At 35.4% G+C, this 26,394-nt stretch overlaps 1 protein-coding gene across 2 annotated transcripts; it reads left to right on the top strand.

Annotated features, from left to right (window-relative positions):
- Positions 1-906: 906 nt before the first annotated feature.
- On the top strand, positions 907-24,321 carry LOC110446988. Of its 2 annotated transcripts, XM_021492352.1 has the most exons (27): positions 907-974; positions 2,917-3,106; positions 3,400-3,531; positions 4,296-4,419; positions 5,565-5,686; positions 6,179-6,361; positions 6,646-6,828; positions 7,898-8,161; positions 8,491-8,688; positions 8,981-9,178; positions 9,557-9,738; positions 10,081-10,354; positions 10,841-11,002; positions 11,893-12,054; positions 12,302-12,506; positions 13,171-13,340; positions 13,753-13,935; positions 15,154-15,384; positions 15,912-16,082; positions 16,751-16,960; positions 17,462-17,728; positions 18,866-19,048; positions 19,853-20,008; positions 21,620-21,646; positions 22,245-22,338; positions 23,400-23,504; positions 24,019-24,321. In XM_021492352.1, exons 1-27 carry the CDS (start codon positions 924-926, stop codon positions 24,110-24,112), a joined length of 4,521 nt encoding a protein of 1,506 aa, XP_021348027.1. In that variant the 5' UTR covers positions 907-923; the 3' UTR covers positions 24,113-24,321. The 2 variants fall into 2 exon arrangements, with proteins under 2 accessions (XP_021348027.1, XP_021348028.1); XM_021492353.1 differs by lacking the exon at positions 15,154-15,384.
- Positions 24,322-26,394: the final 2,073 nt, after the last annotated feature.

The raw sequence follows: 26,394 nt of genomic DNA, 5'->3' as shown, positions 1-26,394 counted from the left end.
AAAACAATGATATCATGTTTCTTCCTGGTATATCCTGATATGTAATCGGAGAAGGTAAACTAACTTTCTTTGAGAATGTAGACCGTGGTTTCTGCTTATTATGTACTTAGGTTTTTAGAGTTGACTGAGGACAGTAGTATAACGTCCAATTGATTTGATAGCTAGCTTTTGTACTACGTTCTCTTCAATACAATTAAAGCTTAAGTAGTAAATACGTAACTTGAAGATGTAGTTTATAAGGAAATACTTTGCATTAAACATTTTTCTTTCATAAAGTTTACATCCGCTAACAAAGTAGGAAATATTACATTGAATAAATTTTATATTATAACACTGAACCAAAACAGGAAATCAAAACGAGAACATAATTTAATGAAATTTGTTTCAAATAAAGAAGATTTACTTCGAAATGGTCCAGTTATCAAGTATTTCACACAGACGACTGGCAATCGATTGCCGTTAACGACGTAGAATTTTCAGTTTTATTGATACAAGCTGCCGATCATAGATCTCTAAGAGAACAGTCTCTGATATAGGAATAAAAGCCGTGGATTCCATCTCTGCAGAAATAATACAAAAATACATGTAGGTAGAAGTACGCCATATGGCTGCTACAGATAACAAATACTTCAGAAGCAGTTTTAGCAAACATTGAAAGATACGACATCAAACTAAAAAGTTGTCATAACCTATTTATACAAATAACGCCCCCTTGATTTCGATTGTATTTTTGAAAAGTGTTTGATAAAACAAGAACAGAAAAGACATCATGCATGGTCGCCCTTTTATCCAGGTACTCGATCAATATCCGATACTCTATGTATAAAGGGGGTATGTACACCCGCTTATACAGATAGAATAAGTCCCCATGTCTACCTGTACTGACTGAGATAAGTTCCTCGTCCTTCGAGAGACCAACAACGATGCGGGTGCTTATATCACTGGTTCTGAGCATCATCGTCTTAGAGAAAACGGTAAGGAAAGTTGTCTAACATAATTCTATTATGAATGTTAAATGAAAAACTGTATTATTAGCTATAGATATCTTTAAAATTTATAAAAAAATTATAAAACAATCTATTCCCTTTTTATTTGAGCGTTGTAAAGATATAGTTTTTGTCACATTATTTCATGTTAAGTATATTAATGTAATAATCATGTTCGATTTATGCAAAAGTGCTTTTCATTTCTCTTAAACATTTATTTCTGTCAAAATATTCCAAAATTGTGCTACAATTGGTGTGCTACATCGTTTATCAAATTACATTTAAGATGTCCGTCAATTATTTGACTACGTGACTTATTTCTTTTTTGCTGTCGTATTTTCTGTCTTCTTGATGACAATATTGAGTTGTCATCACCAACCAGTAGTTTGTGTCTTTTCAACAAAATGATCACCACCATGACGTATCATATTAGAATTGATCCAGTATGTATTCAATGGCATACATGTTATCACGGTTGATTGGTTTGGTGAAGGATGAAAAAGGACTCTAGTGATCAATACTTCTGTTGATCACGGTGGTCAACCTATGAGAGCTAATTGTGCCCTTCTCCCCTTTCCCTCTTTGCCGACTTGGATATCTTTCAATGAGGCTGAATATATCAAAGAGATTATTAGAACTGGTAAAACAAACCCTTTAGTTTCAATTTCAGTTTTATCGACAATGTTGTGTCTTAGATATTTATCGACCTAAATTGAACTTTTGACAAGTTTTGTAGTCGTTTTTATCTCATAAGAAAATACTCCATTACCTTGAGTGATATGAAGGTCGATACTTTTTAGGTCACCTGAGTTTTAACTCAAGTGACCTAATGCTATACGTCTTTGTCCGTCGTCGTGTGCGTCCGTTAACATTTTACATTTTCAACTTAAGCTGAAATACTGTTGAAGGGATTTCATTGATACTTCATTGGAATGTTACTGACATCTCCCTGACCAAGAGTTATTTTTCAGGTCGATTAGAAATCCAATACGGCCGCTACGGCCGCAATTTTGAAAACAAAGTATTTCAAACTTGAAGCCTAGCTCTACTAGACTGATTTAACTGAAACTTAGTAGGAATAATCGACTCTTAGTCATGACAAAGTAATGTTATTTTTAGGGTCGATCAGGATTCCAATATTGTCGCCACGACCGCCATTTTGAAAAACTATTTGAAACTTAAAGTCAAGTTCTACTTGGCCGATTTAACTGAAACTTGGTTGGAATGATCGACTCGTGGTCCTGATATAGTGTTGTTATTATTCAGGTCGGTCATTTTGAAGAAAAAAAAATCAAACTTAAAATCAAATACTAATAGGCCAATTTAACTGAAACTCGGTCTAGGAATGATCAACTCATTGTCTTGCCAAACGTTATACTTAACTATTTTTTACTCAAATTGGTACGGAGGATTGACAACATTTTCCACTTCATATTTCAACAACAAAAATAAATACTGTAGGACTCATGTGACCGTTAAGGCCCATGTTAATTCTCGTCAGTGATCACTGTTGTTTCGTTGTCAATACCCGCTACCTACTTTAGCAAATTGGATATTATTCGGATACGACCGAGATTTACATACTTGTCTTAAGCTCTAAAGCTAATTACGACACATGTTTCTCATATTTATTATTAACAGTCTTTTCATATATGTCAATATGCCACCAAAGGAGAGGACTTATACAGGGTAATCATTTTGACATGTTACCATTTCATTGTCGATAAAAGTTGTTGATATTGAATGAAACGCCTAGTGTTATATTTATTGCGTTTTTGTCATAGTTTCACGTTTCAGTTTGAAAATCTGGGTGACGAGTCGGTATTTTCTTAGTGTTTTCAATTTACATAGAAGTTTAGCTTGTGAAAGTTAAGTTGGAAACTTCTATTTCATAGTTGAACCTAAAGTAGGTTCTTGTGTGTTTAAACAGAATGGAGATTGTACGATTAGACATGGAGATATTTGTGACGTTATGCAATGTACTGACAAGACGGGCAAGCTTTACATAAGCAAGTCACATGCCAGTAACGGATCCGTCTGCTTTTTCCGATGTGCAAATGAAACATTTACAACACGGAAAACATGTTCAGATGGAAAATGGTCCTTCACTGACCAAAAAGGTATATATTGTGGAATGCTCCTAATATTTATTGAATAGTGGACAGAATGCAACATTGTGCTTTTGCTTTTGCTTTTATTTTGTAGGCGATACACACTTAACTCATTGTTGTGATATCGAAAAATGAAACAAAAACTATTCATGCAAACTCTAAATATTCTCTTTAAAGACAAAATAATGGTATTATTGTAGATCTTTCAGAAAAGCATATACATAATTATGTACATTTCTTCATTCTAATAGGTATCTCAAAGCTTATGAGTACTTTATATTGTACATCATCATATTTCACAGGATACAGTTTTCCAACAGAACATGACGTATTGATAAGAACGAAACGAGGATGGTTCGGCAAAGTTGTTAAAGGATTCGTGAGAGGAATAGGGTGCTTACTAACATTAGGACTACTTTGTGGAAATCGTCACCGTAAGTTGACCTTTCTTCTATGAGATTGGTAAATAGTGATACATCTTGAACAACAACAATGAAGTATTATATTCACACGGTGTTGAAACTTCTTTCCATCAAATCGGTTTATAGCAAAACATCAAACCTTCCGGTTCATCTTTTCTGTAATTTATCTGAGTTTTGTTTTAAAGATTGATTTTCTAATGGCTTTTTTTTACGAAAATTTAAACCACAAAACAAACAGTAATCTGCTAAAGGCCATTTCACTCTAACGTGTTAATTCTATATTTAATACGATATATCAGCAAGCTTAAGACATCTGATAATGTACGATGGTTACCCCCTGGTTTTTTTTTGTAGTGACATTTCTACATGTGTATTTGTCCGGATTTTAAATAAATTCATCATTTATTTTTCGAAAAAGCAATCAATTATAGGTAGTACAAATATTTATATCATTTTTAAAATCAATTTGTTTGTCAACTTATTGCTTTTTTAAAAACCAATAACGGCAATATATTGTAATTTACGATTGTCTCTCCTCGTGAAACGCGAACATAAATAGTTATTTATTAGAAAGTTTCCTTTATCCTATTCAGCTTTAATTCATTCAAGGGCCAAAAAGGCTATGTTTTCTAAGATGTTATTTTACATTCAGCTTTTTTTTTTTTTTTTTGCCATTGAATGTGACGAAGAAAGATGCATTGGCAATGCCTTCCATTGCTGTGAAATCCATAGATATTTCAAGTTAGGTGTAATTTTGATAATTTTACTCAATACAGGAGATAACACTCCTCCTTCCATCCAATGTCCACCCGATCTACATAATGTTTCCGATGATTTACAAGACCACGCGACAGTCTCCTGGAAAGAACCACTAGCTAATGACAATGGCGTCTCCATCAGGTAGACCTATTTTTCACATGTTACATTTCCTTATGATGACTTACATCTAAAATGTATAAGTAAGTCATAATAACAAATAAAAGGAGAATTATTGGATATATTACGTGCAAATTCAATCAATTATCCATATTTTATCATCTACAAAATGTATATATACTTGTTCTTGATATGGGTTGTTTATGCAGGCCTTATCTGGGACCGACCCGTATCCGCCCGACACGCCCAATAAAATAAAATAAGTCGCTTAGCTATTCATTTTGCACATTCAACGATGACTGCAACTATAGCAAAAGTAAAAACCTTCGAATAATAACAATTATTATGCCTCTACTTTATTTACTCTATATAAAAGTAATCGGTTAAATTGAATATATCCCCACTTTGGCCTGACTGTGTTTTAGTCCTGTGTGTTAGTCTGGGAACTAAAACACACCTACACTCGGGTGTTTCCGCCGAGCCAATCAGGCGAGAGTTGGGCGGAGCTTGTTACCGAACTCGGAAGCGACGCGCGAGGTGGGCGGAGCTTGCTACCGAACTCGGAAGCATTTGGCTCCATTGCCACCAAAAGGGTAGTTGGGACGTAAAGCTATACAGCTTATGGTTTACAAATATTTTCTAGTTAAAACTATCTCTCCAGTGTGTATCGGTATAATAAAACGGTTAAAGTATGGGTTGCGGGATATAGCAAGTTTATGGTGTCCCTTGGTCTCGGGACACCAGAAAGTTGCTATATCCCTCAACCTCATACTTTAACTGTATACTATACCGTGGCTTTTCATATGTACCGAACCTTATCAACCCGGGACCACCGTATCATGCCAAAGGGCTTAATTCCTTCTTGTTGATACGGGGCAGGATGTTGGAATAGTGATGTGGTAATCTTCTAACAATACACTTTACTCTGCAATTATTTACGTACATCATAACAAATATTATCAATACCACATATCGAGTGAATTTGAGGGGTCCCTTAAATATTTTGAATAGTAAGTATATGGGAAAAACAATGTATTTATGTTGTTTTACTTCATGGGACATTATTTATTTGTTGTGAGAAATTGTTTTTATGGAAACTATGTAAAGACAACCGGATAAACTAATTTGATGTTTAACAGGAAATTGTACCATAATTTCTTTCATTGCAGGGCAACTCGTGTTGGTCTAGCACCGGGCCTGCAATTCTCAAAGGGTGATACTAAAATAAGCTACTACGCAAGGGACAGAAGTGGAAATTGGGGAAGTTGTTCATTCAACATTCACATCACAGGTGATAGTTTCTAACGAATGTTCCTTTTACGAATTATATATTTGTTGCTGTACGTGGCATCAATTAACGTTAAGTATACGTTCATGCTTTCATTTATAATGTATTTATTACTTTAACTTGGCAATCAACCTACGAAAGCTAGTTATGTAATGACGTGATAATTGACGTCCCTTTTATGTGACGTCATATTTGTCACTAACTTTTATTTATTCATGTCGTATAACGTTAAAAAACACTCAATTTTAATGTGCTGATGATTGTTTAAATGAAAGATGCAATGACCTGTTTAGCTCCAGCCGAATAAAGGTCACAAAAGAACAATAATTTTATATATTTTCCTTCGATATCTCTAAGGACAATGAGTGTGGTATTTATGACATTTTAGCCAACTTCGAACTAAAATAAAGCGTATATGTTATCATATATACTAACAGCACAAATAGTAAAGCAGTATCCTGCAAGTCATGCTCCTTATATTTATTTCATATTTAGTGCCAATTTGCACTGGCCTTTCCAAAATCAAGGACGGGTACTACATATGCCATACTAGTTTTGAGATGCGGAAAGGGACTCGATGTCAGTTTGGATGTTATGAAGGTCATATACTTGTCGGGGAAAGGTCTATTCAGTGTACAGAGTCGGCAACATGGACAGGACGGCAACCGTCTTGCAAACGTACGTGTTATAAGAATTCTTGCAATTTTCACAAAAATCGTGCTGAATACTTTTGTGAATTCAACACTGACAGATTAACTATGGTAGATGTTTTTTGCCAATTGATATTAGCTCAGCGGCTTATTGTTAAATAATTGACATTTAAAATAGTTCATCACTTTTAACATATTTTGAACTCACTTGTATATCATATATGACTAAATTCGAGCAACATTCGATGTAAAATAAGTAGAAGATTTTACTTGGGAGACAGTCAAGCCAAGAATGTGTCTATTTGTTGAAAGGTGTTACCTGTGAGAAATTACTTGTACCAGAGGGAATGACAATGAGCTGTTCCGACATGAACAACTTCCGGAGCAAATGTTCTTACAGCTGTCGTGAAGGGTTCGATATAAGTCCCGGTATGACTCGAGTTCGCGTCTGTACGTCAACTGGAAAATGGAGAGGAAGCATACCAACATGCAGGGGTAATGAGTTTTCTTCCATAATCATTGAATGGGACTTTAGTATATAAGTTTAAGGATCCATGTCCCACTGCACTTTGGATTGTCCTATACAATTGATTTAATTGAGACACAACTGTAGCACTGTGAAAAGATCCATGTAGCACAACCAAAAAGTGTTTATGCGTGACGTTCCGATGTACGGTACAAATGACCAGGCAGCGTTTATACACAAAGGTGTAAACTATATACGAGTTGTCAAGAAATCTATTAATTGATCTTGGAATCTGAACACTGCCTCCTTTCTGATTGGGTGAATTTCTTTTTCTCTTTTGTTTCTGTATTTTTCCGGTGTTCACCAGGGCGAACCCCAAAACGCCTTCCAGTCTCTCCAATACACGATGCGTGCCAGTTTTTGCATCCGATTTTGTATATACATTCTACGACGTTTTCTGTATGTGTTTATCCTTAGGGTGAACTACGATACTAAGTATCACGAAGCGTCTTGTGTGGCTTCATGGCTGTTGCTTTGTTGACAACTCGTACCTATTTTACACTTTTGTGAACATACGCTTCACTGGTCATTTGTCTGATGAAGGTGACAGAGTACATACCGTACTACTGTAGTCATCGAAACGTCACATATAAACACATCTGGTTGTGCTACATGAATCTTTTCATAATCCATACTTACCAACCTGATGTTTAGAAATAACTGTAGCACTATTAAGACAGGTCACTTCTGTTGACTATTTCTAGCTCAGTCGGTTAGGGCGATAGTATTAAAATATGAAGTTCAGGGTTCGAACCCCAGTCTAATGCCATTGATATTTTTACACTCTGATCACTGCTGTTGATAATGTCTTGTTATTTCATCTTTATCTTTTTTCTCTCATAAAAGTCCCGCGAGGTAGGGTTTGCAGAAATGATTGCAGTCATGTCGTGAAAACAGTTTCCAATGCGTACTTACATTTTGTGGCAGTGGTGCAGGAATCCTTAAGGAACCATCTTCTTATTAAAGATAAATGTGAAAGATATTGGGAAGATTACCATATAACACGATTTCAAGCATTGTATATGTTTACTTCATCAGATATCTTACCACCGGTCATTACCAACTGTACTGGTGCTGTATACGGGTTTGCCGACCGTGACAGCGTCAGCGGCCGATTGGTATGGGACAAATTTAAACCATCTGCACATGACAATGCTGACATGTCTGTAACACTAAATCAAACGGCTGGACCAGACAGCTATATGAACAACCTCAGAGCAGGAACATATGACGTCACATTTGACGCCACAGACAGAGCAGGAAACAAGGCATTCCAATGCAAAATGAAAATAGTGATGAAAGGTATGTTCTGTTCTTCTTCATCTACGTCTGACACACAAACAGAACATTTTTTTCTAACGTATTAAGTGGCTGCTTAACATACACTCAAATAACAGTCGAGTATTGCATATAGTCGATGGCAAATGATTACTCAGATATAGTCTGTTCATGTATAAGTATGTTACACAATTGAAAGGAACTATAGAAACTCAAGTCATGATAAGGTAACACGATAAAATTATATGCTAACATCATCTATGCAAAAAAGAAACAAACAAAAATATTACATGTATAATGCAGCAGTGATTAATTTTGTACGTAAAGAGGATTATTTTCTTTTTTTTGACAAGTACTGAGATGCCCGAAAGTTTATAATCTTCCTCTACAAACCGTGATATGTGAAGGTGGAAGCAAGTTTGGAGCAGAATGCAATTTTACATGTGCAAATGGGTCAGTGATCAATGGCTCGAGACAGGCTATCTGCGAGAAAGGAAGCAATGGCCAATACGTTACTTGGCATTGGGGCTCACACCAACCGTTCTGTGAAGGTTGGTACTTTTTGAAAATTAGAGAACTATGATTTTGTGAAATCTTTAAAATCACATCATTATCACAACCGTTCAAACACAAAGATAACGTGTACAAATAGCGTTGCATGTTCCCTTTTGGATTAATCGTATTCAACCATAGTAGAGTACTGTATCATATCAATTTATGTCTATGATAGAAGTCAAATTATATATACTTGACTGATCTTATATGTAGTCTGATTATCAAGATCTACATTGGAGCTGTTTGGCATATCACAATTACATGAAACACGTTTTCTTAATATTGAAGCCCAACATCTGTGTGAGGACAGACTGGAACCACCTTCACATGGTGCTGTGGCCTGCGATTACTGGTTGGGAGGGAAATTTTGCCAGATGTTGTGCAGGAAAGGTTATGATGTACCAGCAGGATATCAGTTTCCAGAAATGTATGTGTGCGGCGAATCTGGTTTATGGACACCTGGATCTAAATTGCCAAATTGTGCACGTATGTTGAAATCAAATGAACAAGGATATCAAGACCGTATTCATTTATTAATAAATCAACGAGAAAATGTTTTTTTACTATAACGTTTGATTTGTACACACATTACAAATGTAATAGATGTATATACGGAACAAAGACGACCTACCACATCTATTTCGATATTGGTACCTCTATCATGATAAACAATATCTACATTTATATTAAGACTTTGTGTAGAAAGAAGATGCGAAATGTTTCCAAAATAATTGAATTAAGTTCCATCAAATTAAATCAATATATGAAAAAGGCCAAAAGTTAAAGGAAGCTTATTATAAGAAGATACAGCTATTGTTTTTCTCTCCAATTTTTAGACATGATTCCATTATTCTGATGTTATAGGAACTCACTCCAGTCACCAAGCAATCATGGCGATAAGTATGGATTACTACTTTGACGGAGATTGCAGAAATTCGACTGTTACGGATAGTATTAGACAAAAGTTCGTTCAGGCACTGACGCAGTCTGTCTATATGGATGCTTGTAAAACCAACGAGGAAAGCTGTTTTCCTATGAACGTTGAGGTAATAAATTTCACTCATTGATAATATCTCATGTTAATAGTTCATGTTAATAGCGTTTTACTGGGATGTGGCACTCAATGCACTGGAGAATAAGTTATAAATGTCGGTGGAATGCTAGAATGAGATACAAAATAATATGGGAAAGTTCGTTTCGTTTATTTGACTAATTCTTGTTCCTACTTTAAAGTTGGTTGGGTTACTAAAATACATCTACCAATGCATATAATTAAATCTCAATGATCCAATTACGTTCGTTTCCGAAATGAGGTTTCTGATGAAATATTGAAAAGTGTATATTCACTATTTTCCTGTGACAACAAATTGTTATGCATTTTTATGTAGGTCATATGTGGCTCACAAGCAGGTAAAAGAGCAGCCGGTATTGTCATTGAGTTTGATTTGGCTATCACTACCGTTACTGCGTTTGGGAACAGGTCGTTCGCCAAATTGAACGAAAAGATGAAGGGATTGTTTGTCAATGTTAGTGATGAAAGTGCAGCCTTGGATATAAACATGGATGACAACATTACTCTTATTGTTCAAGAGGTCCACAACAACGGATTGCGCATCGTGTGTGATGGACAGACTATTCCATCTTACGCCAGCGAATCATGCAGTACGTGAGCGAAGTTTGATCAGATTTGTGTTTACATCAACAGAGAATGAGTTGAGAGGTTGAGAGGTTGAGAGGTTGGAGGTTGAGAGGTTGGGAGCTTAAGTTATTTTGTTCTAATTTTTAAAAGGAAAGGAAATACAATATAATCGCGTCTAACCAATGTTTTGGAATAGAGAATGGTTCACTTAAAGGAATTCACATCGCAGTGTTTTAGCAAACTTAATAAATCAAATATAGAATGGAAAAGTGAGTTACATTTGTATATACGTTTATTATCCTTTCCTCATTTTTTTACTATAGCAAGTACAAATTTTGTGAATGAATTGTTTTTTTCTCTCTCAGTAAATTGGTCTCGTTGTCGCACTGTTCTTGTCACGTCGTGTGTGGTTTAAAACAAGTTTCGAATACAATTTATATTTATATCATGTGTAAGTGCTAGGCAGTATCTTCGTAAACTTGGAAAAATACGTCAACGTTTTATTTCAGTGGAGTGTCCGGCAGGAACATTCTATGATGATGACGCACAAGTTTGTCCATTATGTCCCATTGGTCAGTATCAGCCATCAGCGGCCCAATCCACGTGTATACAATGTCCAACTGGCAGAAGCACGCGCCACAAAGGGGCACTATCCAAGAATGAATGTGAAGGTAACCAGTAAAAAGATTTTTGGTATGAACAAACTACAGTGAAAACGACCAATCTTACGGGGAATTGTTGCTTACATTCAGGTCCACTTTTTGTCAGCGTCCATTGACAGGGAATTGTTATGTGCATCAAACGTTAAATTTCATTTATTATTTAGGTGCCCTGGGGTTCGTGTTAACTGTATAACAATCTAATAGTTCAAGAAATACACATAAAAGGCGATGATTCTGATCAATATGTTTAAATGTCATCGCTGCAGAATTTTATTAATTTTGCATGGATATTCATCACATGAAAACAGAAATTCATTCTGAACATACATCTTGGGGGTTACATTCCATAGATAATTGCTTCTGAAGGCGATAACATCTTTTTCCATGATACATGCTTGACGTGATTGTACAGAGACAATTATTAATGAAAAATTCAGTATATATTACTACTAACTATACAAACAGCTAATATTACTATCAGTAGTTAAACTTCGTAGACGACTGTCTAGATTAATAGATAAATACCTGACAAAGGATGCAAATAACATTATTTGCAGGTTTTATAACTTGTTAGACTTTTCCAGGCTTCAGATGTCACCAACTGAAACTTTTAAAGCAAAATGGTTGGTCAATACGGGGAAAACACTCTTATTTACTCCAATGTCAATTTTACTATCAATATCAAACTTTGCTAAAGACATACATTTTTCATAAATTCAATTTCTGCGGATTATAATCATCCAATTACCTGTTACTATGTCCATTTTATATTTGCTCCGTTGCATTGTATTAACTAGAACTAATTAAGATGAGAGCTTCAAACGTACGAAATACCTGTTGATTGGTGGATTTAGATGTGTGATTCCTTGTTGTAATTCTTATTATGTTAATCTTTGCAGTGGCCTGTGTTCCTGGAACATATTCCAAAATCGGCTTACCACCGTGCTCCTTATGCGAGATTGGCACGTACACAAACACTTACGGTGCCACAGAATGTACTTTATGTTCTGGATCTCGGACAACCATTCAAGAAGGCGAGACTTCTGTGACCAGCTGTAAAGGTCAATATTTGTACCGGGTTACAATTAATCTTACTATGTTTTATATAAGATGAAATATTCATTAATGTGCCTTCAGACTACAACATGTACTAGACACTGTGAATAAAGGACCTTACATTTGATCTTACTAAAATACAAGATATTTACTATTAAACAGTAATGGAAATTGATTCCTTTCTAAATCCTGCAATTTATGATATTTTATTTTAATTTAATTTTCATTCTTTATAATCATTGTGTTATACAGATTTTGACCTGGTTATTACGAGCGCGGTTGGAAATTTCATACTTCCCTTGAACGTAACATTGAGTCGACCTGCAAGTTTCATCGTCAGTTTTTGGATAATGATGGACGGCAGCACCGAGTTGGGATCCGTCCTAAATATCGTTTATCCAGATAAACAATTGGACATCGCTTTAAACAGAACCGGTATAAAGCTCCAAGGTTTTGGGTAGGTTTACGTAACCATTACATGCTGTATTTATTGCAATGTTAAAGTGTCAAAACGTTGACAATGCTATCGCATCAATACATGTAGAGATTGGATAGTGCAATCGTTGACGCCATATTATAATGACGTCATACTTGATAACGAGGCTACGCGCCATTCTGAACGGGCTACTCAACGAAGTTTTGCCGTTTTCCGCTATTATCTGGTAAGATTGGCTTACAAAATGTTGATTATATAGATACGTAAATATATTGTTGAATACAGCAAAGGTGTATCAGAAAACCACTTAATGTATTGTTGCATTATTTACAAATTTAAAAGAAAATCTGCGGTTTTGACCGCAGTGAATAGGAAGTAGCATTCAGATTGGTCAATACCAAAAAGTGATTTCTCACACTGTGACAGATGTCGCTTTTGATATTTGTCACAGTGCGAAAGATATCAGCTTGATAAGTTTATCCAATCCAATGTATCAACGGAAAAAAAAGTGATGATTTAACTTGCATCAAATACTTTCAGAAAATTGCCAGAGAAAGTATACCACTACTGGCAGAACTTTTGTTTACGTTCCATTTGTTTTCTGGATGTTGCAAAACGGCTCACCTATAACGATACCCATAATTAAAACGGTAGATAGATGACACATGTTGTTTTGTCTTGGTAGATTTAAGGCGACCGCAGACCTACTTTTGAATGACACAAAGTGGAATTATATGGTGGTAGATGTCAGTAAGACAGAGGTATATCTGGATTCCGAGAGAATTGTTCTTCAAAAATATCCTTACAACCAAGGAAACCATACAGAAAACGGGGATTCGCATGTTGAAATTGGTGGTATGAACATCGTTTATGTTGCTGGTGTATAAATTATATATACATTAAGGTTTTAAAAGGCAGTTAGCTTTTAGGTTTAGCTCCCAAAGGAAAGTCAATATCATGGCGATAGTTTATTGCCAAAAATACAATTTCATAGGTGTTGTGTTGTCTTTTTGCGACAGATTGATATTTGTTTTATTTCATGAGATATATGAATAATACTTTTTCGTTTATTTTACAGCCTGACCTTCATATATCAAGTGAATGTTATAAACTTCTTAATTTCTTTTTGCAAATGCTACGAAATAGAAATTATTATCTTTGTTTTCTCTTCCATAAGATAATATATATCTACAGATCTTTATCAGAAACAGGAGATATTGTTAACAGCTGTACCTACGAACGTATATGGTTTTCTAATTATCTGCAGGTGGAGATTTTGTAGGAGGTATATCCCAATTGAATATATGGTCTACTGGCAGAGGCATAGACGCTATAGTGAAGGGAAGCTCGCATTGCCGCAGCACCACACAAGGGGATATTCTTGGTTGGAAACAGTTCGAATCAGTTGATGATAACCACATCTTTTTACAAATACCCAGTGAATGCGACGGTAAAACATACAATAGTTTCTTATGCATTATATATTAAGTTCATATAGGTTGTAACACAACACGAGTGACAAGGGTTGATGGTTGGTTAGAAGTTTATTCTGTTAACCTCAAGTACAAATGTATTAGAATCGGTCTCTATCGTTCGGTCTCGCTCTCAGTCGTCTCCGAGCTGTCTCTAGCTGTACAAGCTCTAGCCCATCTCTAGCCATCCCTAGCCCCTCTGGCCTCTTCTCTAACCGTGCCTTTCTAACCTCTTCTCTAGCCGTCCCTTGCTCTTCTGTCCGTCCCTTGCTCTTCTGTCCGGTCCTTGCTCTTCTGTCCGTCCCTTGCTCTTCTAGCCGTCCCTTGCTCTTCTGTCCGTCCCTTGCTCTTCCCCCCATTATCCCCCTCCTGGGTTATATTTATACTCGATTATAATCTATTGTTACGTGCATAGTAATCTGGATTAATATTCCCGATATACGTAATAAATTTACACAAGTTCTCCGAGCTATTCTCGATATACGTAATACTGACTGTGTCACATTGTATACGCCCCTAAAATGTTTCGAAAATTCACCAGAAAAAAAACAACTAAATACAATGTTTTGTTTTATCTTTGATTAATTTATCATAGTTCATACTTAAAGGCACGGTAGTCCAGTGGTACGACGCCGGGCTCGTGACCGAATGGTTGCGGGTTCGAGTCACGTCGCGGCACTGTGTTGTATCTATGAGCAAGATAATTTACTCCGCTTGTTCCAGTCTACACAGCTGTAAATGAGTACGTGGGTGGGAAGTGCTAGAATTGTTCAATGCTAGCTGTGAGCGCCGAAATGGCAGCACCGACTGTATGCTCCCCAGGGAGTTGAGAAAGATATTGGCTGGTTGCAAAGGCCCTATAACCACGGATAATAATTTGTGAACCGCTTTCAGACGACCTACGAACTAGGTTGTGATAAAGCGGTATATAAGAACCTCGAATTATGATTATTAGTATTATTATAAATAATCATATTATCTCGGATCATATAAATATACGTATACAGATACAGCTCTTATATATGTGTACACAATTATTTAATTTGAAAGCCTTTAAATGCCATGGCAGTATAACATTAAATGATATCTATAATATATTATCATGTGGAGTAATATCTATACATAAGTAAACCCCATAGTGTTTAAGATGAAATGAAATAATAATAAAAATATTTAATTGTCTTCGTTTCCACTAGACCATGACGACTGTACCAGTGACGCGTGTAATGGTGGTACATGTACAGACGGTTTGCATACGTACAGCTGTGATTGTCCTATAGGGTTAAAGGGAGATAACTGCGAATATAACATTGACGACTGTGCAGACAACGTGTGTGAGAATAACTCCACGTGTGTTGACGGCGTAGGGGGTTACACGTGCCAATGTGATGTCAACTTTACAGGAGAGCTTTGTGAAATAGCAGTTGGTATGAGCCGTTATGTTTTGATCAAGCAAAGCTTGCATAGACCTCTGTTATCTAGAAACATAGTCACATTTGAAAATAACTATACATTTGGATAATGTTTTTCTTGGAAATCTGTTTGAAAGAGAAGAAAAAAACTGAATGTACAATATAAAAGAATCGATTTACTATTGATAATGATGTATACTTTGTTTTAGTACAATTGCTCGTCTAAGTAATATAATCAATTTCACTTTGATAAGAATTTTTCATAGTGACTCATATAACAGTAGTCATCTGTTAAAGTGCACTGTATGTAAGTAATAAATAAAAAAGAAAACAAAATGTCTCGGTGCAAAGTTTGACATCTGGAAACTAAACTATCATAAGATAACGACATGTCTTAAAATAATTGATTTGAAATATATTTGTAACTGAATAGTTTGTAACATTTAATAGTGTCGTTAGGAAATTATTTTTTTATTTTGTTATTTTCATTTCAAATCTACGTTTATCTATTGATAGAATAACCTTTAATACGTCTTCAACAGTTGATGGCGAATGGAGCGTGTGGAGTAACTGGTCTATGTGTTCTACCACATGTGGCGAGGGAACTACTTACAGAACACGGCTGTGTAACAGTCCCACTCCAGATAATGGCGGAAAGGATTGTTCCGGAGACACCACCGAACACGACACGTGTGATTTGGGAAACTGTACAGGTGAATCGCGAGAGCTAGCAGCAATAAGTATGGAATAAATAAGCATTTAAAATATTAATATTTATCTGATATAACCCACATTTATCGTTTCTAGCCATTTAAGGTATACCCTACTATTACAAAATTACGGTACTCCTGGTATCGAGTTAATGAGTTTCTTGTGTATTAGTCTTATACATATAACCTAAGAATAAACGATGCAAAGAATCACCGAGAAATATGACACATTTATAATACTGTAATTAAAGTTTGATTCAATGTATTTACTTGATGAAAATTATTTATTATATCAGAGACAATTAATGAAAAAAATCCAATGGACAATCGAATGACGTTATTAAGATGTTCCATGAAATGTGACTCTGTGACGTAAAAGATAAAAATGAAAAATAGAAATAGAACATGCTAATTTCGAGGACAATGAAGTCCCACCCAGTTTATATTGGAATAAGAATGAAATATTACCACAGACTTCCTTTATGTTTCATTTGCTAATAACGCAGTTGAATATCAGTTTCTTGCTTTCAGCAACTCTTCAACCAAAAATGAAATTTTACTTCAAATCATACCAAGCAAATGAAATATAAAAATGATATAAAAACATAAGTATGAGTTTCCTATCGAATAAGAATGAATTATGTTTACATTGATTGGTTCAATCTTCATAGTTTGTACGAACCTGACTACTCCCGCCCACGCTGTCCTCGACTGTCAATGGGCTTCCTCCGAGGATGCCATCAATTGTACACTGTCGTGTGACGACGGCTACGATTTCGATCACGCAGCTAAAGAGAGCTATCGTTGTGGACCGGATACCTTCCATCTTTGGGACTTCCAAACCGACGACAATCCTTACGGGAGACTTCCTGATTGCACCAGTACGCTTTTATTGAAGCTTTGTCCTGTCATATTATATCACAATTTTGTTCATATGCCTAATTTATATCCTTTTTCCAGGAAGTACTGAGAAAAATTGCCAGAAATCACATGCTAGGAATAGTGTTATTTGTAACAGGTTCGAGTATCTACTCAAATTAATCATTAATATCTCTTTAGTTTCATGCACAAAAAGTGAAAGGCGTGATAGCACTCTATTTAGATTAGCTTTCGGTTTCAAATATTAATACTACTTTACGCTGATATATAATTATGACCCTATAGAGTTTTTAGATAAATCGACTAGATATTTTGAGGTTAAAGTACATGTTTTACAGAAATATTACTTATAGATTTATAAAAGTGGCATATTTCTGTCGAACATATACAGAGATGAGAGGTCGTAAAACCGGTGTAAAACCTTTGCTGCCTGTTATCACACCTAAGCTGAAATACTGAAATGCTTATAACTCCGGAAGACTGACACAATATTTGTTTTGCAGGAATAATGGACGGAAACAAATTAGAATGGAAGTACATGGCATCATACTTTGACCTGGTATGCGATTCTGAAGCAAAAGCTGAAATCGTTGAGAAGAAAATAAAGAAGGCGGTGTACGAAGGGACTGATTCTCTTACGTGTCAACAGGACGGGTCGTGTTCCCTTGTAGACATAGAGGTGACGAGTTGTTCCAAGAATCGACTGAAGCGATCAGTGAGTCCAACAACAGCAGGATTCGCAGCAGATTTCACATGTGACGCAAGAAAATGTAAGCTAATTAGATTATTCTCTAAGATGGATTTCCGACTGGGTAGGAAATGTCTAAATGCTTGAAAAAAGTCACTGAAAGACTATAAATGATTAAATTATTTAGCAATATAGTCTGTAGAGGAAGAAAACTGAACAAAGTCAACATTTTCCAGTTTAAAATGGCCGCTTCGTCTATTTAAGACTCACCAATGGTAATAACAGTCAACAGAATCAACATCCATATGTAGAGACAAATTTTTCCTTAAAATACATACCCCACTTGTGATATATATATACAAAGCTAAGTGCCAGACAAAAATAATTAAAAGGGTTTACACTGAATACGGAACCATGGTAAGGAGTTTTATAATCCTTTACTCACCACATTTATTCAGAAAGATAAACTATGGATTTAAATTGTTTGAAAAATAAAGCTCCATACTACTTGAAACTATTAAATAGTAGAAGAAACGCATATGTATTATAAATAAATTGTACATTTTTATAGATCAGGAACCAGTTTATCCACCTTTATTAGCTTAATGACTTATTGATTGAAATTGAGGCCCTATATGGTAATACCAGCTATATATACATTATATCAGATTATAAGCCAATTATCAGTTACTGAATCACGGACATAAACCCTTTCCTTATAGTGTATACCATTGTATAACCGAGGTACATGTATCTTTTATTTGTAATCACTAATATCCAATTAATATATTTGTATAGCAGTGAATAGTCAAGGTGTCATTTTTCAATGATTTTCAGTCACAACCTATTCGTGTAAGCGCGATGAGTGCTACATTATATATACTTTCGGAGTGAACATTTAATTGCCCTCATTAAAATATTTTTCAAAGTATGTTATATTATTATTGTCAATGAAAACAACTGATATCAAATACAGTTATTCAACAGCTTTTCACTGTGCGAGTTTCATGTGTATCTCAGTGTAACAGTGAGTTGTTCCCAGACAGTTAAATCTGACATCTCATTATTCCGTTTACTGAGTTCACAGTGAAATCAATAATCTAAGGATGAATATTTCTAATTCAAAATTAAAGAAAACAGCATGATAAGGTAATTTTAAGATACAGAATGTGACATTCAGGATTTGATGAAATATGATAGTAATTATACTGTATTACAGTTACATCCGATGGCTGCAGGGACATTGTTACCAGAGTGTTGAATGAGATGCTCACTAAAATAGGCGGGGACGTATTCAACACAATGGTGGACGGATTAGAGTACTCCATCATGGAAAACAGCTCAATGTTTGGTGGTAGATCTTACTGCAGTGCTGGAATGGTCCCTGTACAGCATTACTGTGGTAAGTCTTACGAAACTTTACTGTCAAGCAGTACGATATTTTGGTAAGTAGTAATTAAAAAGTAACTGCTAGGCTGGCAGGTAGCCGAGAGGGAAAAAGTGCGGTAAGTAACTAATGCCTTACTGAAAGACTGAAACAGTTACACAAAGGAATAAGTGTGGTAAGTAACTAATGCCTTACTGAAAGACTGAAACAGTTACACAAAGGAATAAGTGTGGTAAGTAATAACTATTTTCTTACCGATAGACATACATAGTTACAGTGAAAAATATATCGGGTAAGTTTTAATTTATTAGCTTCTTACTGTTGAAAAGAAGAGTAAGATTGAGACTTCTAATTTTTGTATTTACGATAAAGTACATTATAAGTGTACACCCAAATTATACGCCATAAGCATAAAATAAAAAAGAAGTGGTTTTCCCAACTGTACACTGCTCAAATATACATGAAACGTTATATGTAAATTGCCTATGTATCTTTCAGTATTATCAGATGAAATCAGATCACTGCACACGGGAGTAAATATTAAACTTTCGAAGAATTTAGATAAATAGTTAAATTATTATACAAATATTACACGTTGTTCATTTCTTATGATTAAATGGCAAGACACTTTTTTGATAGGAAAAACCCCAAATCTTCTATCAAACGAAATAGTTTGCGGTTTAATGGTTGATGAAATTTGATTGCTATCTATTTTGTAACCGTAAAAATCCGATAGTTTAGAACATATCACAGCTTCAAATATAGCCGTGTATAACATATAATTTTCATTTCGCTTTGATTATTTGGGATGTGTTTCAGTGCCGTGCAGTCTTGGTAGATATCACAGTGGAGATGAGTGTAAGAAATGTGCCGTAGGGTCATACCAGAGTCAGGTTGGGAAGACATCATGCGTAAACTGTCCCGTGGGGTTCACTACAGAAGGACAAGCTTCTATCGGGGTGGAGGATTGCAACGGTGACTTGCCTTTGTAACATTTTTAGCTCACCTGGTCTGAAGGACCAAGGTGAGCTTATGCCATACCGTGGCGTCCGTCGTCCGTCCGTCGTCCGTCGTCCGTCCGTCAACACTTTTTTTAAACGACTTCTTCTTCTTAACCACTGATTGAAATTTAACTAAATTTGACTGAAAGCATCCCTAGGTGGTGGGGATTCAAAATTGTACCAATTGGTGGGGCTGACCCCCAGGGAGCTGAGGGGCGGGGCTAAAAGGAGTCAATTTGGCTTTATTGCTTTTTAGCGACTTCTTCTCTGGAACTAAGAGATGGATATCAACCATATTTGACTGGAAGCATCCCTAGGTGATGGGGATTCAAAATTGTACAAATGGTGGGGCTGACCCACCAGGGGGCTGAGGGGCAGGGCTGGGTTATTTGGCTTTATTGCTTTAAGCGACATCTTCTCTTGGACTAAGAGATGGATATCAACCATATTTGACTGGAAGCATCCCTAGGTGATGGAAATTCAAAATTGTACAAATGGTGGGGCTGACCCCCCAGGGGGCTGATATCGGGGCCAAAACGGGGCAAATTGGCTATATTGCTATAAACGACTTCTTCTGTAGAACTATGCCATGGCTCTGGATTATATTTGGTCGGAAGCATTCATGGGAGGCAGGGATTCAAAATTGTACAAATAGTGGGGCAGATCCCCCGGGCTAAGGGGTGGGGCCAAAATAAGTTTATTACTTGGAAATGGTTGAGATCCCCACCAAATAACCATATATAAAATTGCTGAGTATAAAGAGAAGAATGCACATTTGCTTCCATGATGGCCTAGGGTCTGGCCCCTCCCTTGGAGACATAGTCCCTGGGCCATAACTTTAAAACGGTTGGGATCCCCACCCCAAAACTATATATACAAATGCTGGGCAAAAAGAGACAAATGCAGTCATGATATTATAATTGATCCTGGGGTCTAGCCAAAACCCTAGGGACCTTGTTTCTGAGTCACAGCTTGGAAACAGTTGAGATCCCCACCCCATAACCATACGTAAAATTGCTGGGCATAAACAATCTAATATCGATATGCTACAAGGATTGGCCTTGGGGTTTGGCATATTCCCTTTGATCTCATTTGGAGAATATTTTGCCATGATTGCTTAGATATCCAGGTGAGCGATACAGGCCCTCTGGGCCTCTTGTTATCTTTGTTATTTAACTTCGGATTCATCAATGTAAATTTGCGACCATGTTGTATGATATATAATTGAATTTTATTCCTCATTCTTCGAAATCTGCTTTATAAAAAAAGGTTGGCTTCCCGAAAACTTAGAATTGATTAAAGTCTACATGTATAAAAACGTATTCGTCTTCTGAGAAATATTGATGTGAATATGTATTTTGATGACATGTTTTCGGACGCAACAAGATAGCTATGTTTTGCAAGGCATTATATTAATGTGAATTTATAATTTACTATTTCCATTCAACATAAAAAAATCCATGAATGAGCGAAAACACTGAATTGCTTGAAACAGTTGTCATTATTCTTCAAGTTAATATATGATACAACACAGTGTATTGACTTTCTCTAGATACTCATCTGATGTATATATCTTAAATTTCAGTTCGCGTAGATATTCCTTCCCATACTGGTAAGTTCTCTCAGCAGTGAAAACCAAGTGAAATAATGAATGTTAACCGGCTAATTGGGAAACCACAAGGGTAGACTAAATGGTTTTGTTTTGCATAACAATATATTTCTCTACTATCTTTAACATATATTCTCTTTTATATTTATATTTTGTATCACATCTTTATAGCGTTGTTCTAGCGAAATTGATATATCGGAATAAGTTATTCTTAAAAACACAATATAAATATCTCTTATAGAACAGAATTGATTGCTAGGAAAAAAATATTCCGCGTTCTAAACATATATATATATATATAATTTTATAAACTGGCATGGTGTCATAGATATAAAACAAAAGAATGTTACCCAACCCACGAAAGGTTTATTTGTCTTATAAAGATGACAGAGTACATGTACTTAGTCATTGAACCTTTACACATGAATGCTTCACTGGTCGTGCCTTATGAACTCCGTATGTACTTACCCGAAGAAAATATTTCGAAGTAGAGATGCACTAGGTTTAGTTAGGATTTATAAATAGTAAATTAGAAGATACGGAGATGTCTAAAGCGCAATCTATATAAACTAATGAACTGTTTGAATTAATTTGAAAACAGTTCCAGTCTGGAAGTACGGCGTGCCTGTAGGACTCGGTGTTGGATTTGGAATTGTTTGTGTTGTCGTGTCCATATTGCTTTGGAGAAAAATCAGGTATGTTTTCGATTAATTATTTTTACAATCTATCCCACATCATTTGATTTCCTAGTTTTCGAAATATAACATGACCTTCAAATATTGATTCAGTAACAAAAGTGATAATAATGTCATTGTGATATGTTAAATTAGAAAATATATCTGACTATTAATTAATTAATTTGAAGGATTTTGCTACAAACTGATTGCCAACTAAACACGTTAGCACCTCATTAACAGTAACAGATCGACTACCATCCTTTTCGCATTCTGTCGATGAAATAATTGGAGGTCCTGCTGTAGTTTTAACGTATATGTGTGATGTCGCGAAATAACGCGAGACAAATGGAGCTTTAGGCTTTATAGAATCCTGGAAAAAGAACAGTGACCTTAATAAACTACCTTCAAGTTCATTACCAAGTTGAAGAATTTCTTCTGGTCAAAGATGCTGTACCAATCAATCATTCTGTATGTATGATGCTAAAACAGAATTCTTGACTCAATGACGTGCGGTTCTCGATATTACGTTTGACGGTTAACTTTACCCTTTGAAGTATGTCGAGTTGAACAGAGTAGGCGCTGCAGAAATTAGTAATATTAAGAAAAATTCAAGAACACGTCTGGTAAAAAGCCAAGCGTTCAACCTTTTACCATCCTATTACACAGACGTTTCCCTTGGCATATTGATATATAAATAATTAACATGACAAGATTGTAACCCTTTCCTCTTTCTTTAATAACCTTCAAGACATAAATGTCCTAATCTATCAACCATGGTAGACGGCGCTTCCAAATGTTTGTGTTTGAATCATACGAAGACATTATCTGACGTGTGTTGTTTGTCACGAGACATTGGAGACGTATCAATAATTGGTTTCATAAACGTTACTAAATTGGCAGCGCCAAATATAAGCTTACAATTACCTTAAGCATATTAGGATACGAAGGTCTGCCATTTGATTCTAGTGTTTTTTATTGCTTAACATTTCACCCGCTTTTCAAACATAATGACCCTGTGTTGAGTGTACTTTACAAGTACTCTCAATAGAAGCAAATATATTATTGTTTTTATCTAACAGAGCGAAAAAAAGGGACAGGAAAATTAAGGATATATATGAACCATACAGTGATTGTAATAATGGTCAAGGAATGACATCGTCCAAACCCAAATACCTTTCTGCTCCGTAAGTACTTACTTTGTGATTAGCTTCTGTAATGTGTACTTCGATACATTCATTGCTTTACCTTACTTATATAATTCGTGAATGTTTATGTTTTGATCTCTTTCTTTGACTGAGCTGCTGTTTGGAGATGTCTTTTCTTTGTGCTTTGTTCAGTTTCTGTTCCTGTATTGATTTCTTATCTATGAACTTTTTTAACTTTCATAACTCTCTGTTTCTAGACTTAAGCTGATTATTATCACAGATTTTGGCGTTTCCATGTATAATATTGATACATGTTTATATTATACACTATATATACCTATTGACTTTGCCCATTTCATTGGGTTTATTCTTGCAAATATATGTAATGCATGTAATAAATGCTATTGGTGATAACATTAATGTTTACCTGGCTGATATCGTTGAGATGCTTATTGTTCTGATATAAAACCAAATGAAGAAATACTATTTATTAACCTTGAAACCACGAATCATTAACGTCAAATTGTAGATTTTAAATTTGTACATATTTCAGTGAAATGATCACTCCCGTGGCGGATGACCATCTGAGAACTGATTCAACCCTCAAGGAAACGTTGTCAGCGAGACAGGCAAAAACAATGTTTTGATAACATGGTTATGAAAAGTGCAGTATTTCAAAGGAAATGAAAAACATTGTTGGCTCTGCTTGCATGCTGTTCTGGTTCAAACATTGTGTTTATATATTTATAAGATAGTTTGGACCCAAGATGGATCTGCTCGTTTATCTAAGTTCCTCTTCGTTTTTTGATGGTAGATGAATAGTATATATTTATATGTGTGTGCGTGTTTTGCCTTGTAGAATAATTTGTATAAACTGATCTCAAAATTTCAGACATACCTGTATTAGACGACTATTAAATGGTTGTTTTCTATTTATTGATTATGGTTATATTTCACATCTCAACTCAATTATGATATATCTCACTGCATAATCTATGAATACATCATTTGCTATATGAATATAAGAGGATAGTTCTGTATGATCTCCCAATTAGACATTAATCATTGTTTCTTTCTCATACGATCGTACTGTGACTGCTGCATATGGAACATTTGTCTAAAGCCACAATGGGAATTTGACAAAATGACCCTTGGTTTTCCAGTCGCACTATACAACCAATGATTGTCTCAATCTAAAGTCGACTTGTTGACGAAAGTGGTATCGATTACTAAAGCAGTAGTTCTATGACCAGATCAAGCATGCTTGCACCATATTCAATAATTCTACATGTTGCGCTGTAAATTGAATTTGAATAAGACTTAACATGTCGGTCGGTCTCTATATTTCCATTATTAAAAAAATACGCTTTTTCAGAGATATCGTCAGTCATTTTCATTGGCTGAAGACGACAAGAATAACGGGCAGCACGAGTCATAGAAACGTTACGAAACATTAATGTAAATCACAGACTACTGTAATAATTACTACATACAGGATTAGCGAAAAACGGTGAGCTCATTTGCTTTTTTATTGATTTTTTCCACATGCAAATACATCCAGTCAGGCTTTGATTTACCTTGTTAGTGAGATTGACAGTATCACTGGAACTGCGTCGAACACCGGATATATTATAAGTTACATAAAGTTACATAATTCTCGTTTAAAATTATTTTCAATTCCATTAGTGTTAATTTTATACACCTACAAACAATTAATTATTTGTGTCACACTTTGAATCCTTTTTCTTATGATATCACACTGATTGCGATTCTGCCAACCTCTATTGATATGGAGATGGAGAGAAGTAACGATAAATGAATAATATTCTGAACACACTATTTCATCTAAGCATATGTTGTTATCGATTCCACATAGCAAAATAGCACACAAGCAAAATTCGTGGTATGAGCATCGGTTTTCGGTGTACTGTTGTCGTACAAGAATATCTCACATGCAGATTTTGACACCTCAAACGTTCTGTTGTGAAATGAGGCAGAACTGTATCACCCACATCCATATGTATGAAGACAGGCCCCTAGTTGACGTAGAATGTATGGTGATCAATCATTATTGAGGGTGGAGTTTTCCCAAGACAAATGAAGTTTTACGGTCAACTCGTACAGGTCAACAGAATGCCACATGCTCATTCTATAATGTCGCACATTGTGTCCTTGTTTCTGACACTATAAATCACGTATTTTTTCAAGAATATTCATTTTCGCGAATATCCATATCGAGAAATGATTTACTTACCATTGTTTCGTATTTTCATTGTGTCTGTATGAGCGACATGTCGGCGATAAATTTGTCCTAGAATATTTACGAGAAAATATATATTTGTATATAATATAATAGTAATAAATGTACGCGGTCATGTAGTCCTCGGTTCAGAAATCGCAATATGAGATTAACGTGTAACCAGAGAAACAAAACCCTTTTTTTCTGAACTCATCAATTGTTCGCGTTGCAAATTTTGACCAACCGACATGTTAAGCCAGGTTTAGGAGAAGGTTTAGGAACATTCAAGCGCCTCTCACGCTATGATAATGAACCATTTTTACTCCGCTCAAGTCGTCGTTTAATTTACCATTGTTGTTCATGTAAAGCTTTCAGGAAGAACATTATTAGTTATTAGTAATTTTCACAGCATATATGATATGCATACTTGCATATTGTATAAATTACAAGATAAGGTATATAATGCAATGGTTGTATCTGTATCTTTTATAATTTTACAATTAGTAAAAATCATGCGATCTAAGACGTCATTTAAGGACATAGATGTTTTACCATCGAAATATAAGTGGTTAAGAGTCAATATTTAAAAGACTTGAAATAAGCATCCGAACTGTGTGTTGATTTTTTAATGATGGTAAGTGCAACTGCAATAAGTTACTTGCATCAGTAGGTAAAGGTCGAAATCGAATA

Source organism: Mizuhopecten yessoensis, unplaced genomic scaffold (genome assembly GCF_002113885.1).
Source record: "Mizuhopecten yessoensis strain PY_sf001 unplaced genomic scaffold, ASM211388v2 scaffold3101, whole genome shotgun sequence".
Taxonomy (NCBI): domain Eukaryota; kingdom Metazoa; phylum Mollusca; class Bivalvia; order Pectinida; family Pectinidae; genus Mizuhopecten; species Mizuhopecten yessoensis.
This window is presented reverse-complemented; position numbering and strand designations above follow the sequence as displayed.

Coding starts and splice junctions, on each gene's coding strand:
- LOC110446988 (XM_021492352.1), top strand. CDS start 924: ATGCGGGTGCTTATATCACTGGTTCTGAGCATCATCGTCTTAGAGAAA. Junction 19,049..19,852: donor CCCTGTACAGCATTACTGTG/GTAAGTCTTACG, acceptor GATGTGTTTCAG/TGCCGTGCAGTCTTGGTAGA. Junction 21,647..22,244: donor AGATATTCCTTCCCATACTG/GTAAGTTCTCTC, acceptor ATTTGAAAACAG/TTCCAGTCTGGAAGTACGGC.